Consider the following 16925-nt stretch of genomic DNA (forward strand, 5'->3'; position numbering starts at 1 on the left):
ACGTGACCACTTCCTGCCTGATGTGACGCACCTGAACGGATACGGATACTCAACAGGAAGTGTCGGAATGTGACCTAAAACGGATGAAACAGGTGATGCATCATGACACCATGGGTATGTTACTGTCACATGTGGTCTTAGAGGAGGATGCCTTTATTTCACAATTTAAAACAATTCCTAAATGCCTTATAAAATGTTTGTGGCAGAAGTACTTATTCTCTGTAGTTACTGTAAGCAACTCAGTGTAGGGGTATACTAATTAGCTCCACTGTGAGGTAAGAGTTGGGCAGAAGGCCTCTCTCACAGACATCTTTAAAAATAGACAGATAACTACTGTAATGCTAACATTAAACAGACAATTTTCCATAATATATGACGTGACTTTTGTTTGCAGAATCAAGACAAGTTTAACTTTGTTTGTCGGCCTGCAATTGCTGTGACACCAGTGAACTTTGACCCCGCTCTTCAGCTCCAATCACAGCAGGTGCTATCTTGGCCAGTCCAAAGGAGAGCAGTCGGGACATGCTAAGAAAGGACTTGAGTTTAAACATACAAATGAACAGTAAAAACTTGGGAATAGAAAATTCCTTTGTTTCAGAGCTTCTCAGTTGGTCCTGTTTGTGAGGCGTAGACATCTTTTTAAGAGTTCGAAGCAATTAAAAATAATTAAAATAACCTTTAAAAAAATGCTTGTCATTTTTTTGAAACACAACTAGACAGTATTAATATAGGTACCTAGGGATATGTATTTATTCCAGAGCATATTATTAAAGACTGAAGAGGAACAAAATAGCTACAAATCTAAAAATGGCTTAAAAAATAAGTAAATAAAATAAATGTAAAAATTCTGAATTATTAAAAAATGAAATATTTAAAAAGCTACACATTTGTTTTTCAAATGCCTGTTACATTTGTGTGATTAATTTTTGTCTTAACTGTTACCACCACTGGAGAACCACTGCTTAGAAAGACTTAATTTTTGATGTATATAAAAATTATATTCACATTTATTTTGGTACTCCCTGTGTCAAAAAAATCTATTTTTTATTTATTTTACATACATAGTTGTTTTATGCAAATATGTATATGTGGTAAAATATGTGTATTATATATTTTTCATGATATAAAATGTAAAATAAATTTTTTAAGTGTCATCTGTATTATATTAGATCACATATTACAATATATGTATGTTTTGCTATTTTTAAAGAGCAAAATTTTTGGGGGGGTCCAATCAAAAGTCATGAAAAGAATGAAAAAGTGGGCAATATAATATGTTATGTTATGTTATTATTATTTAATCATTATGAGGATTTCGTTTATTCTAATAAAAATCTATATTTTTTCCATTTCACAATTCGTCAATTATTTTTAGATACCTGTAATACCAAAATCTAATTTTTGGGGGTCCGATATACAGTACAGTCAACAAAAACAAGGACCAGAAACATTAAACCCAGAAATGCTTATCATAAACATATTCGGAGGACCCCTAACTTGTTTCGACATGTCTATTTTAAGATCCTGTCCCCATGGGGGGTGTAAAAATAAGCCACACATATACCACACAAGTAGTAGTGTACGTATACTAACCACACACACAACGCAATGGTCTGTGCATTCTGGCCTAGTACTCTCTTGATATAGTATCGTTATTGATATGTCAACATCAAATAACCATATAGGTCCAAGTAAATCTCTCTTTCTCTCTCGTTCGTGTGTTGACGTGCATTTAAGGGGCGTGGCATAGCCAGTGACGTCAATAACGTGGCTGTTCACTACAGTTAGTTCAGTGTAATGTCTCCTCCATGCTCCTTGCAAGTGTTTTCATTTTGTATTTGTGTGTTTGACTGTTCGTGCCGTTTCTATGTTGTAGGTAATGACTAGTCAGCGTTTTTTTTCTTTTTGTTTTTTTTCTTTCATTTTGATTGACTCGGGCTCTGATTTGACAACAATGTTTGGTTTTGCGAATATAGCTTGAAAATTAGGTTTTGTGCTTACAGTGTAGAGAAAAAGATGAATGGTTTCAAGAAATGTGTTTTAGCAAATGTGGAAAAACTCTAATCACCCTTGATATTTTGCCATGTAAAGAGATATTTTTTAATGGTTATTCTAATAACTGTTTTTAATCATACAAATAGTACTGAATCTGATTTTTCCTCCTAAAATATTCAAATTTGACTCGATACGTATTTAGTTGTTGTTTTTACTTTTAATTTACATATTATTATATTTTAAGCTAAATCTATACATTTACATCACGAATATATCAGTATGACAAATGTATAGATTTAAAATTTAATTAAATAAAACACTAATTACATGTTATTTAATAGAAAACTAAATGAAAATGTTTTATTTTGATTTTTATTATTTATTTACTTAAAATAATATCTATAATATTAAATATTAATATATATTATTATTCTATTTAGTCTAAAATGAAATAAAACAAAATTGTGTTTCATTGTATGCTAAGACATATTTTCTATTTATAAATTAGCTTTTAGTATTTAAAATATTTTATTCTAAGCTAAATATATAATTATTCATTTAAAAATAGCAATATTTATTTATTATTTAGTTTCAAATTAAATCAAACATCAATTTTATTTATTTGTAAGCTAAACGTCCATCCATCCATCAATTTCCTTTACTGCTTATCCTATCTAGGGTCGCGGGCTGCTGGGGCCCATCCCAGCCATCTTGGGGCCGGAGGCGGGGTACCTGAACCGGTCGCCAGCCAATCGCAGGGCACATAGAAACAAACAACCATTCGCGCTTACATTCACACCTATTCACGACTAACCAGTTTCCAATATATATATATATATTTTTGTCATTAAAATAATAGCAGAGAGAAAAACGGATCCATCTCTGTTTTATGAAATCATAAAATGACAACACAATTATCAGAAAGATTAAAAACAAATCTACATATAATAAAGAGCTCAATGAATATACTCATTTTGTAACTGTTTTGACAAGCTTTCCCTTTTTTTAAACTGATTTGTGTCTGTTTTTAAAAAAAAAAATCAATATCCAAATACAGCATACAGACTTCAGAATAGGGGTATTTATTACATGAGTGACAGCAAATCAACGTGACCATCGTACATAAATCATAAAGTTTAGGTCATCATAAATCACTTCATACCAAAAATGGTTCCTCGCAGGTGTTTTTATCATGTAGCGTAAACACATAAATGACACACAGGCGGTGTGAATAAAGTTTTTATGAAGTTCGAAAAATTGAAGCAGCTGACTGTCCTGGGGTCCTTAAACGCAGCGCGGTCGAATAGTTGTACAACTACCGACTGGCTTCTGCTGTACTCGTCATACTCCCCCTTGTCCTCATTCTCGTCATACCGGACCGCAAGTCACCATGTCGGACCGCCGCTCCGGGCTCGTGTACCTTATCACGGGGGGCTGCGGCTTCCTGGGCCGGCACCTGCTTCGAGTTCTGCTGGACCAGGAGGGAGACTCCGTGGCGCAGGTTCGAGTGTTCGACAAGTACACGGAGCCGGGACTCAGCGACCTCGGAACCGGTAAGAGAGACTGAGAACACTTGAGTTGTAAGTGGCTTTTTAATCACTTCATCCAAGGAGAAGAAACTCTAAAATCTTCTTTTTTTCTTCTTCTTTTCATTAAAAACAAATCACCATTGGACTGTTAACAGAGAGGACTCACAAAGTGCTTCACGTAAAATACAGTCATACATACAAAAATACAGATTCACAACATTTTACAGTGAATACAAGGAAAAAAAAAATAAAATCAAATGAAAATAAAAACAAAAACAATCCAGTCTTACTGGAATACCACAACAAGCAACATTTTGGCAGATAGTGAACAATTCTTTAAAAAAAAGAGGCTTTAAGCTGTTTATTGCCACTTTCAAATTAAACATAAAAGAAAGCGAATTACATGTTACTTAAACAACCATATAGCTTTGTTTTAGTATAATCTGTTCATCTTAATGGTAAAAAGAAATGCAAAATGCCATAGACAGTCTAACAAATAGTATTGCGGTGTTATAACACTTAAAGCAATGGATATTTGAACACAAACGGTAGTCAACACATGTAGACACATATAACAATGAGCATAGGCATATATTTTTTATCTTCTAGGAAAAACAACTAATATTACTACTGCAGCTCACTGAGGAGTTTTGACTGGTTTCATGTGTTTGTATGGCTGTATATACTGCCCCATGTGGCCAAGGCACACACACCAGAAGAAGCAGCACAGTGTCCATTGAATTGAAGCATAAATGTAGTAAAAACTGTCATTCTTTACATTTTATTTAACTATTATTAGGTATTAGTCATTACTGAATGTTTTATTTCATTTTTGTTTTTGTTATCTTTTATTTTTTAAGTTATAAAGCACTTGATCAAGACCAATTTCCCTTATTAATCATTTAAAAGCTGTTTTCAGTGTTAACTTTGCACACGCTCCCTCAGAGCTGCTTGAGATCACCTTCGAACCTCTGGCAAGCAGCCAATCAAACCTGCAGCAACTACAATTACCTAATGTTCATTTTTTTCATGCTATTAACATTCATACAACAGCTGTAAACAAGTGAAACACATGGTACGTTTGTTTTAAATATAAGCAAAACTCTGCCTCCCGTGTTGCATGATCACCGTGCAGAGATCCTCCCCAGGATTTCCCACTCCCATGCATTTCCTGTTGGCCTGTCACCACTTGCCACCTATGGCAATGGGATATGTGTGTGTATTGTGTTTCCCGGCGACAGGGCTGTGTTCAACCTTTGCTTCCCCGCACTGAGAGATTAAATCCATCAAGAAGCGTCAGGGCGGTGTGAACGGTATCGGGAATTCACTGACGTGGACGTGATGCCTCTGTGGAAAAACGCTTTGTTCAGACATTCATTGTGCATGGCAAAACACGCTCGAGTATCCCGAGTCCCCCTGTAACCAGAGAGCGGAGTCAACACTTGCCGTGCCCATCCTGGGCCTCACCGACTGTCAACACATAACCCAGTATATATGCTAGATCCATCCATTCATTTTCTGGACCGCTTATCCTCACTAAGGTCCCGGGCGTGCCGGAGCCTATCCCAGCTATCTTCGGGCGAGAGGCGGGGACACCCTGAACTGGTCACCAGCCAAGCACAGGGCACATAGAAACAAACAACCATTCAAACTCACATTGACACTTAGGGGCAATTTAGAGTCTTCAGTTAACATTCCATGCATGTTTTTGGGATGGGCGAGGAAACCGGAGTACCTGGAGAAAACCCACGCAGGCACAGGGAGAACATGCAAACTCCACACAGGCGAGGCCGGATTTGAACCTCAGAACTGCGAGGCATATGTGCTAACCAGTCGGCCTGTATGTGCTACATAAAATAAAAGATAAAAATACATTTATACACAATTATAATATTATTATTAACATGGTAACATGCGGACAACAAGCAGTTGACTAAAAAGTTTCTTGCTGACATTGGACTAAAAATCTTAACAGGTTTGTGGCTATCATTACAGGATTTGACCTATTCACATGGGACAACAAATATGGTGAGCAAGACGTTTGTCACGAAAGAGTTTGTTTTTCTCATTAGAAGTCAAAAACACTCACTTCGGACTCAAACATGCCCCTTAAAAAGTTTTTTCTTATCATTAGAGGCTCAAACCGTTCACTTGGGACTACAAATATGGTTGCCAGTGCTTTTATCACTTTGATGTTTATTGCTGTAATTATAGGGTACGTATGGAAATTCACTCCAAGAGCGGTCTCTACACTCCGGAACGTTCGGAATCTCAGAGCATTGTTTGAGTGTGCTGTTGGGTTATTCGGAGCGCCACACTCTGCGAGTGCCGGCGTGCACTCCTGCCGCTCTGACTGAGGAGACAGAGCGGCGGGAGCATTAGGCAGGATGAAATGTTTACAAGCAGAACTAACACATTCAATATGGCGGACACACTGATGTATCCCTGCCAATGGCCAACATGTTCGTTCGTAAATTCATAGAATTCATAGCCCGCCCTGCCTCTCTGAACACTGCACTCTCAGAGCGCAGTGAGATCATCAGATTGAATTTTCGAACGTACCCTTTACCTTCCGGAAAGGTTCAAGGACGCAGTCGAGATAAGAGAGGCCTGCAGTATGATTGCTAACATTCACTAAGACACAAGCTTTGCAAATGATGCGTTGCAAGAAACTTGGAAATTGGAACTTTACGAACTTCCACAAAGAAAAATTCACTGGAACACCTACTTTAAATTTTTTACATGCTGAGCTATGTTATTTTGCTTTCTGTCTGGAATATTTTGTTGGACATCGCAAGCTCAGACTTGGAAATTTCCCAGCAGCTCTGAATGCAGTATAAGCCCTCAGCACTAAAATAATATAAAATACTTCTGAGTGCCCCAAATTCTGAGTATTTCGAGTTACAAGCCATCATTTGGTCGATGTTTTTTTTTTTTGCAGCGAGAAAAAAAAAAAGTTAAATGAAGTTACTGCAATGCCCTCGCATGTGACATTTTTGAACAGGACAAATACACAAATACAAAATGAGAACACTCACAAGGCCTCGAGCTCACTTCAGCTCCTGATGTCACTCACTAGGCCACGCCCCTTAAAGGCACACATCCAACACACGACAGTACTACAGAACGTACAGTAATCACACTTCATAAAGCCAGTTAATTTTTGATTATTTTTAAAATTATGCTTCATGCGTGCTTGATCTCACTTCTCTGTTGACCATGTTTTGCGATACCACCTCCTGTCCTGTCCCTCTCAGGGCGGACAAAGGTGACGGTCATCCAGGGCGACATTACGGACTACGACAGCGTGCTGGAGGCATCCCGCGGTGCCCACGTCGTCATCCACGCCGCCAGCCTGGTGGACGTCTGGCACAAGGTTCCGGAGGCCCTCATCTACGGCGTCAACGTCACAGGTGAGCATCCAATCATTCGGGACTACAGATATGGCTGCCAAGTCTGCCGCTATCATCAGAATTCATATTTATTCACTTGGGACTACAAATATGGGCACCAAGTAGTTTTTTGCTGTAAGTAGAAGTCAGAGCCACTCGAAAAATATGGTCATCAAGAAGTTTGTCACTATCATAGTCTGACCTGATGGCTTGGGACAACACATTGCTGCCAAGTGTTTCCCTGTAATTGGAAGCCAGACCCACTCGTTTGGGACTACTAAAACAGCCGCCAAGAGGTTTTCTCGCCATCGTAGGAGACCTATTGGGACTACATATTGAGTTGCCAAGAAGCCACACACTTCTGGCTACAAATATGTCCACCAAGAGCTATGTTGCCATAATTAGAAGTTTGGGACTACAAATATGGCTGCCAGGAAATTTGTTCAACCAGACTTGTTTGAGTAAAGGTACAGTACACACGTTTCAAGCCCAAAAAAACTACAATTTCTTCATAAACTGTTCTGCATGGAAATAAGTGTGCAGATTTGTCATTTATTTATTTGCTGATGAGGGTCATAGTGTCTCTTCATACAGTAATCAACCATGTTTTTGTTTACGTTGAGGTTGGCCCTTTGCATCTCTGACTACCCAGCTATCTTGAATGCAACATTCATATTGCTTCCATACAGCCATGTGTTTGCCTGAAACACTGCCTGAATTGTTAGAAAGGTTTTTGTTTTTTATGGTTAAACATGCAGCGTGTCACATTGACATTCGTCATTTTAACACAAGGCTTACACAGAAATAAAAATGTCATCTAATAGAAAAGAATCATCTGGAAAAAAACACAAATCAATCATCTTTCTCAAAGCCCTGATAATTAGGAGCCTGCCAGGAACAGATGATACCGCAGCAATTGTTTTTTTTTTTTTGCACTCCTGAGTTGTTTTTGTTTTTCTTAGTTATTTCTTTTTTCTGGGCTGAAGCTTAAGGCACATACCAGAGACAGTAAAATGTTGCAGATGTAGCACTGGAAAAACTGTTACTGGTCTTTAAAAAGCTCCTTTTAGGAACTTTTATAGCGACATCATAGACATTTGGCAGCATTCATTTACTTAACAAGAGTTGAAAGAAATGGCGATGTAGCACTTGATGACTAACTTTTAGGTGGGGATGACTTTGTGGGTTTTTTTGTTGCATGGTTGGAATAGTTCATCCACCATGTAAGCCTGCTAACCTTTCATTATCATCGTTAAAGCATGTTCCAGCATATTTTCCTGCACCCTCTCTTGACCATAATGGTCCCAAGTGATGATTTTGCTCTACGCAAACAATAACATGAATTATATTAATAATCATCAATTTTGTATAAGAATGCATGTATCCATAAATATATTAATGTAGCTATGATTTTTGCTGTATGTGTATTGTTTTATTAATAAACAAATTCAGTTTTACTAAATAAGTATGAGTGCTAAAATAAAATGAAAAAATAATGCAGTTATTATTTTATGAATTAATATTTTTTGTTATCTTTATATATTGTAATTATTATTTTATTGCTACATGATTTACATAACTACAATATTTGCAGCAATTATATATTGTAGTTATGTAAATCATGTAGCAATAAAATAATAATTACAATATATAAAGATAATTAACAAAAAATATTAATTCATAAAATAATAACTGCATTATTTTTTTTCAATTCATTACTGAATTAATACACATGATAATGCATGATTTTATTTTATTTTTAGTTATTTTATTGCTATACTAAAGAATTCCTGAATGATTTAATACTGTAGAGAATTTATAGCTAAATTAAAACCGGTGAACGATGCAATCATTATTTTTGTAAAATTATATTTAAATTGTTTAATGGATATAATAATGTTTTAGTAATTTCAAATTACTGTACATAATTTATTACTAAATGAATGAGTGCATTATGTAATTTAAAAACATTTTTTTTCAATTATTTTAAGTTTTATTGATACAAAAAGTAATTAATTACTAATTTAATATTGCTGTACATTTATTTTTATGAATCCAAGTTACAACAATAAATCATAAATAGTATTTCTATGATTATTTAACAATTTATAATTTGTTTTCTTTTACTACTCAATTAATGTTAGTGACAATGATGCAATTGTTATTTTATTATTTTATATCATTATTTTCTATTTTATTTGTTTTATTTTATGCAATGTCAAATAGTAAAATCATAATAAAGAAACCATACATTCACAATTTAAAAAAGATAATTTATTTCAATGTCACCGACTGTTTTTATTTTTTTAATTATTAATTCAATTAATTAATTCAATTGTTTTATGTTAGATCTTTATTTATGCACGACACTTTGTTTCAGCCGATGTTGTTTTTTAAGGGTTCTTTAAATAAAGTTGACTTAAGATAATATATGTTATTTATATTCATATTTATTTATATTTTTTATTGTGTATCCACGGTTGCATAAAATAAAAGCTCTGATATATGGATCGTATCTGGGGCTGTCCTCGCCGTAATAATCTAATATTTCTTATGGAATGTAATAAGCACTAAAAGTAATCATTATAAAATGTGTTTTTCTTCTGTCAGGAACGGAGAACGTTATCAGCGCGTGTGTGGACAACAACATCTGCAGTCTGCTGTACACCAGCAGCATGGAAGTGATCGGGCCCAACATGAACAGGGAGCCGTTCGTCAGGTAGAACTTTTCAGGCAATCATGCGTTGTGGTCGCCTACATGACCGCTGCATTTCTACTTATTCCTTAATTTCAAATACCACTGGGAGTACCACGACAGAAGAGTGCCAAAAAGTGGTGTAAATCTGTTTTTGGATACCCTTTACAACTTTTGGCAAAAGTAGCATACAAAACTACAGTAGCTTTCTGCCCTTTAGGTACCCTCGCTCTGTTCTTGGTACCTCAACAGAGGAGTGTCGAAAAATGTTCCAAATCAGGTTTTTTTTGGACCCTGTTTATTATAACATCAGTCAGCTATTTGAGTGATTGGTTTTTTCCACTGTAATGTTTCCTTCCAGTGTGTCTGGCAGGTCAGTTGTATTATGCAACACTACTGCGAGCACACTTGATACCCTTAATACACTGAAACACTCGTCCTGGGTTTACTCACTAAGACGCCAAAATAAAAGAAAACAAGACTGAGCGATGACTCATCGTCAACTCTTTTTCTACCCGAGGAGACGTCTGCGACAGTCCCAATATTCTAATCCCGACATACGTTGACATTAGAGACAACACTACTCACATTATTAGGTACACCTAAGCAATCTAACAAGATGTTTGTGGCCTTGTGGACTTGAATCATTGGAGTCATCAAATTTTGCTGCCATGCTGTGCTCAGATGCAAAGCCGGAAACCAAAAATATTGAATTTAATGTAAACTTTTAGTCGACTTTACTGGGGTTTAAATTTGGTATCAATTGGACAAAATCTCTAGGAGTAGTTTGCCTTTGAAGCACGCTTGGAAAGCTTGCATGAGCTTAAAATGGTCCCTTCAAAGCAAATTGGCAGTATCTTAAATTAATTTTGCCCCTCTGGATACACACATGTCTTGATTTTTGTCAATAAGATTCACCTACAGTGTTATTTATCTTTAAAAAAATGCAAAAAAAAACCCAATGCGATTTAAAAAAATCTGCACCAAAATTGAATACATTCTATCTTCGCCCCTCTTCCACTCCTACACAAAGCATTGTAGAAATGGCCAAAGTAGTTTTTGCATATTCCTAACAAGCTACCTAAGAAAACATAGACATTGTGTAGGTAATAAGAGAAAACTCATTAAAATAATGGTATGGGTCTCGTATTATATCCGAGCTACTTTCCTTGATGTTTCAGTCAATGACTTTTTTCCAAGACAAAACCTTTGTTGAAGATTGACTCACATCTTCTTTGTTATCATTAGTCACTTCATGTGTCATTATTGAGTGTTGTATGGAAGAGATCTAAGGCAGGCGGGACAATATCCTGAAATCTGATCAAACAGTTGCTTGGCTGTGTTCACGGCTCAAGAATGTTTAACTGCGTTTAGCTGCATTGCCCAAATAAGTACATATACATGAATAAATAGACTCATCAGCATTACTTGATCCTGTGACTGTGTCTATGCAGGGGCAATGAAAACACGTCCTACCAGGTGAAGCACACTATGGCCTACCCCAAGAGCAAGGCCAAGGCCGAGAAGATTGTCCTGGAAGCCAATGGAACAAAGGTAGAACTGGCAAATGGCAGACTTTGTTTGCATTATTGGGTATTGTTTCTTGAGACTTTTTGTTATTGGTCTCTTCATTAAGGACATTCCAAAGAAATGTCTTGTCGCTAAGTGAAACTGGCTTTCAGGGCAGAATTTTTAAAACAGTCTGAAATGCGGGACTGAGTCAAAATGGCTGCTTCAAACCACATTGGCAGACTTCATGTGTCTTTTCAGGCATGGCTTCTTGAGCCTTGTTTTTGTGACTCTCCTCGTGATATAAATGCCTACCAAAATTCATGTTGCTGAGTCAAAAGGGCTTCAGGGGCTGACTTTTCCAAAAGAATGACTTCTGCTCATCTTGCCTGCGTAGGTGCGGAATGGTGAGCGTTTGCACACGTGCTCGCTGAGGCCGACCGGCATCTACGGCGAGGGCCACGAGCTCATCAAAGACTTCTACAAGCTGGCCGTCAAGAGGGGAGGCCTGATTATCGGCGGCGTCCCCGACAACACCGAACACGGCCGAGTCTATGCCGGTGAGCTACCCTGCCACTGTGCTCGGCACCTGTTGGATTTATCTTACCCAACATTATAAAAATAGACACAAACGGAATGAAGACGCTGGTTTCTTTTTCTCATGAGGAGGGCGTATGGGAGATTGTTCAGATCACAGCCTCTCAACACGCTCTAAACAATCCCCCCCCTCGCTCCTGCATTTATTTGAAATAGGAGGGATTTACAAATCATAATGTTCTAAACAATAAGACACAACACAAAATATTTGATAATAAGAGGGTTTTTCCCAGACATAGTATTCTAAGCAATAAGACACAACACATAATATTGGACCAACACCTGTCACGACCCGACCACATCCGATCACGTCCTTGGTCCAGGCGCCCTTCCGTCGGATGATGCGGAGTCTTCTTTTTGAAGGCGAGACATCTAAAATTGTCCATTATACTAATGCAAGCTAAGCAAATAAATGATAACTTCTATAATATATTTAACAGCACCGCAACCGAAAAGTGGCAAAAGGTGGCATGGATACATTTTTTTGGGACCCTTTTTAACTTTTGATGACTGAAGTGTTCCAAACTAGCTCAGCCCTATCTTCACCCTGTTGTTACCTAAACAGGAGAGTACCAAAAGGTGACAAATACATTTTTGGGGAGTCTTAACAACTTTTGTTGGCAGAGGCGTACCAAACTAGTGGCTTGTACACAATCCAAGAATGCCAAAAAGTGTTCCAAATCATTTTTTTGTTACCCTTTTGGTGACAGATGTGTGTCAAACTGTAGCTCGGCCCTGTCGGTACGTTACCACTGTGGTTGGTACATCAACAGAAGAGTGCCAAAATGTAGTTTAGATTTGTTTTTTGGGACCGTTTACAACTTTTGGCAAATGTAGCAGATCAAGATAATTCCGCCGTTTAAAACAATGCAAGAGCAGCATTCCAAACTGACCTGCTCCAACTAACAACGTTCCTCGTCTGGGCAGGCAATGTGGCGTGGATGCACGTGCTGGCCGCCCGGGCCCTGCGTGAGCGTCCGGAGACTGTGGGCGGCGAGCCCTTCTTCTGCTACGACGACTCACCCTACAAGAGCTACGAGGACTTCAACATGCTTTTCCTGTCCACCTTCAAGTTCCGGCGTGTGCGCATGCCGTTGCTGCTGCTGTGGTTCCTGGCCGTGCTCAACGACGTCCTGCGCTGGATCCTGACGCCCTTCTGTAACTTCGCACCCCTCCTGAACAGCTACACACTGGCCGTGGCCATCACGTCCTTCACCGTGAGCACGGACAAAGCGCTGCGCCACTTCCAGTACCGCCCGCTGTACGACTGGGACCAGTGTCTGGAGCGCACCCAGAGATGGGTGGACACCTTCCCCCTGGAGGACCCAAAAAACACCTAATGGGGCTGTTGCATCAATCCCCCATATGCTGCTACGTACATGCACATGATTTGTTATTGCCCACATAATGACACAAAATTCTATATTTTCAAAGAATTCTAGCTTTAATTCCGTTATTATTTAAAACAGTGGTGTGGAACCTGCCGAACTATTTGAAAAACAAATAAAACCTCAAACGAACTGATACATTTTTGTAATAGAATTTTATAAAAAACTATTTATACCACATCTCCACTGCAGAACTTTACACCAGAACTAAGAACTTTTTGTGTGTTCGGACCATGGGAGCTATTGTCTTTAGTTCCGGGATACTTTACCGGGTCCAAATAAAGACCCTTCTACTTAAGAGAGTTCCAGGAACGTTTTTGGGGTGGGGTTTTCATCATTGTCAACAATCAAAATTGATCTCGTGTTGTATTTTGAAAATTACAAATCGATTATTATGAGAATCAAACATGACAAATGTAAACACCACTTACAAGCAATAAGTACATGTGTTATCACGTGAGATTATTTTTTATTAATGTTTTGTACTGTGTATTTTAAGGAATTATATTTTCCCCAATGACAGTATGAAATGACATTTTTTAATTGTCTAAAATAAAGATGCTTTAATATATTTTAACTAGTTGTGTTTAATGTGTCTGTTTCTTCTGGGATTCCATGATCTTGGATATAGTGGCAGTTTCTCTTTAGGAAATAATCAGGAGTTCCCTGTCAGCGTTAGTCATCGGGCACGCCTTCTCTTTGGTTTCATTCTGTGTCTTTTCCATTGAGACCGCCACAAAATGTACATGCTTCTCAGTGAGGTGTAGAGAGACCAGCAACATTACAATATATCCAAAATGGAAATGAGGCCCCTGTTTCTGTTCCTTGTTGCTGCATAGAGAACAGTAAATGCATTGATATGGGGATGCTAAGGAAGTTTTTTCTTCTTCTTTTTTTTTTTTGGAGTAGTGGCCTGATGATGGACAGGAGGAGACAAAATGTGTCCAGGAGAACTGCTATCAAGAAAAAGAAGTAACATTTGATCCAATACTTATGACATGAAATTCATGGACTACTTTTAGGTTTATTTAAGAGTTGGTCAGAACCTTACTGCCTCACTTTAGTCCACATGCTATGATTGAATTCATAGACCTACGAGAACTTTGAATACTTTGGCATGCGAAGACTTGGAAGTGTTAATTTTGGGGTGCTCAGGAAGATGTGCCAAACACTCCCCCAACATGCAGCACCAATTAGTTGCCATTTTTACAATTTTGTCCGTATTGGGACTGGAATCCGTGTCCTCCGACTCCAAATTAATACAATCCATTATTTACAAATGAAATAGGCAAAGCCTTGTACAATGAAAATATTTTTTTTTCAAGTATGCTAGGTCTCCATCACTGATTACTCCCTATTACCTGAAATAAGTAGGGTCTGGCGCCATCTGTCGATCAAATCTATTAAGTGTACCAATGTGACATAATGACATCATAAGTCAGCTCGCTCTCCCGGAGTTTAAAATGTCAGCGAATTAAAAGTATTTAATCGACAAGTATTTGTTATATCTTCCGGTGTTCTGTCGTGGTGAGAAAAAAGTGATTTTCTGTACCATTTAATGGGGGCGTTGCCGTGCAGCTGCGTGCGCGTCCCCGCCGCAGACACGCGCACGTACGGACCTGTCAGTCGGAAATGCGGGTGCCTGGTAGACGATGTACCCTCGCCGCTAAACTCAGATGAATTACAAAAAATAAGTCGTTTATTTTTCTTTTTAGTGATGCGAAAATGAGCGGTGAGCAGGTTACACCAGTGAAATGGTCGACGAGGTAACGCGGGCTAGCACGCTTTGCTAACACTGGCAGACGGACGGCTCCTGTTAGGAGAAGCTAATAACTAGCTGCTCGGCTAGCTGGCTAACACCACCCACCAACATCACCAACACCCGCAGCCGCCGAGAGTCGACATCCTCGCCGCCGCTCCGGTGGGTCGCCTTCGCCGCTATTTCCTTTCCTCTTCACCGAGGAGCTTTGTCGGGGGAGCCGTCGCTGTGGCGGGCCAACGCGCGCCCAGGAACCCCCAGTGGACACCCGGGCGGACGCGTCGCAGTGACAACGCCGGGCGTGGGTGAGTTGAGCTTTTTGACGGCCAGCCGAGTGACCGAGGCCACGGACCATGCTAAGCTTGGGCCTTCTGCCACTTCGGGTGCACGCTGGCTACTTGGCCGTGCGTAAATCGCCCTTGTTGGGCGGCCAGACCACCCAATGAGGGGGCCCTCTGAAAAGTGTTGTTAGCTTAGCATTTAGCCGCCTGCAGGCTCCACTGCTCGATCAGCAGAATAGCGGATTGGCGTTGTGTTTATAAGGGTGTTATGTTATTGTGAAGCACTTGACACGCATGATTAATTAAAGAGTCACTCGTGCTGAAGATGTTACTCTGGTCATGCGACCTGCGTTGTACACTGGCACAGTCTGCTACAAAGTGGAATTACTCATCATATCCTTTCTATTTATACGCTTGCATAAGAGGAAATGCAGCCTGGCATCTATTGTTGTATTGTTATGTTTGAGAGAGTGAAACTCGCTATCTGATTGAAATGAAGAGAAGCGCCTTATCCTAGATGCTCATCTTGTGTGTCCACTTATTATAACAGTACGCATAAATACGATACTATCAAGATAAACCTCCGCAGTGCACAGTAGAAATAAAACTACTGGAAATTATTCAGAGTATTTAAAAAAAAAAATAATAATAAATCCATGGCACACCCTGTCAGACATGTACGTGTCATGATTAATGGGATTGCTCCTCACACCAATTATTCATGATTACTGCTTCATGTGCAATGGAAAGAAATAGAACAACTTGAAAGAGAAATTCTAGTAATCTAGTAAAAATTAAAGTCCTCAGCCACGCACAATATATGTCATATAATTAATACCATCATGTCTCTTTAACGTTATAAATGATACTGGATTTATTCTATCTCTCTTTTAGCCACTTTAGTCATTAAAACTACCACCTTGCACAGTAGAAATATACAGAACAACACGAATTCATCGACAGTCATACAGATGTCCACATTCATGCACGAGCACATGCTTGCTCACAATGTACAGTATGTGTCATGATTAATGCAATGACTCCTCACCAATATGTCATTATAACAGCCTGCTTGCACAAAATAAATAAACACAGCAACAAGAATTAATCCACAGTCAAAAAAGTCTGCAGCACTTATGCGCACAGGCGTGCATGTCATGTCACACGTCATGATTAATTTCATTGTTGCTCTCACTGGTTATGAATTATAACCACCATTTTGGGCAATACAAATGAACAAAACGTCTAGAAATATTCATCCATCCATTTTCTGAGCCGCTTCTCCTCACTAGGGTCGCGGGTGTGCTGGAGCCTATCCCAGCTATCATCGGGCAGGAGGCGGGGTACACCCTGAACTGGTTGCCAGCCAATTGCAGGGCACATAGGAACAAACAACCATTCGCACTCACAGTCATGCCTACGGGCAATTTAGAGTCTCCAATTCATGCATGTTTTTGGGATGTGGGAGGAAACCGGAGTGCCCGGAGAAAACCCACCCAGGCACGGGGAGAACATGCAAACTCCACACAGGCGGGGCCGGGGATTGAACCCGGGTCCTCAGAACTGTGAGGCTGACGCTCTAACCAGTCGGCCAACCGTGCCGTCTAGAAATAATTCAGTTAAAAAAAAAAAAAAAAAGTCCAAAGCATACTTGGTCACACCTGAATGTGTCTTGATTAATTAGATCCCTTCTCTCATTAGTTTTAAATGGTAACCCCCACCCTGCCCATTAAAAAAAAAAAAGCCTGTGCTATGTTGCCTGTTGACAATGCAACAAAAC

General features: G+C 39.0%; 1 protein-coding gene across 1 annotated transcript; it reads left to right on the forward strand.

Moving 5' to 3' along the window:
- The first annotated feature begins 3244 nt into the window (after positions 1–3244).
- hsd3b7 (hydroxy-delta-5-steroid dehydrogenase, 3 beta- and steroid delta-isomerase) lies at positions 3245–13682 on the forward strand. Its single transcript, XM_061748877.1, has 6 exons — positions 3245–3548; positions 6782–6937; positions 9527–9635; positions 11066–11165; positions 11518–11680; positions 12645–13682. The coding sequence occupies exons 1-6, from the start codon at positions 3386–3388 to the stop codon at positions 13055–13057; spliced, it is 1104 nt and encodes a 367-aa protein (XP_061604861.1). The 5' UTR covers positions 3245–3385; the 3' UTR covers positions 13058–13682.
- Positions 13683–16925: the final 3243 nt, after the last annotated feature.

Source organism: Phyllopteryx taeniolatus, chromosome 16 (genome assembly GCF_024500385.1).
Source record: "Phyllopteryx taeniolatus isolate TA_2022b chromosome 16, UOR_Ptae_1.2, whole genome shotgun sequence".
Lineage (NCBI taxonomy): Eukaryota > Metazoa > Chordata > Actinopteri > Syngnathiformes > Syngnathidae > Phyllopteryx > Phyllopteryx taeniolatus.

Coding starts and splice junctions, on each gene's coding strand:
- hsd3b7 (XM_061748877.1), top strand. CDS start 3,386: ATGTCGGACCGCCGCTCCGGGCTCGTGTACCTTATCACGGGGGGCTGC. Junction 6,938..9,526: donor CTACGGCGTCAACGTCACAG/GTGAGCATCCAA, acceptor TTCTTCTGTCAG/GAACGGAGAACGTTATCAGC. Junction 9,636..11,065: donor AACAGGGAGCCGTTCGTCAG/GTAGAACTTTTC, acceptor GTGTCTATGCAG/GGGCAATGAAAACACGTCCT.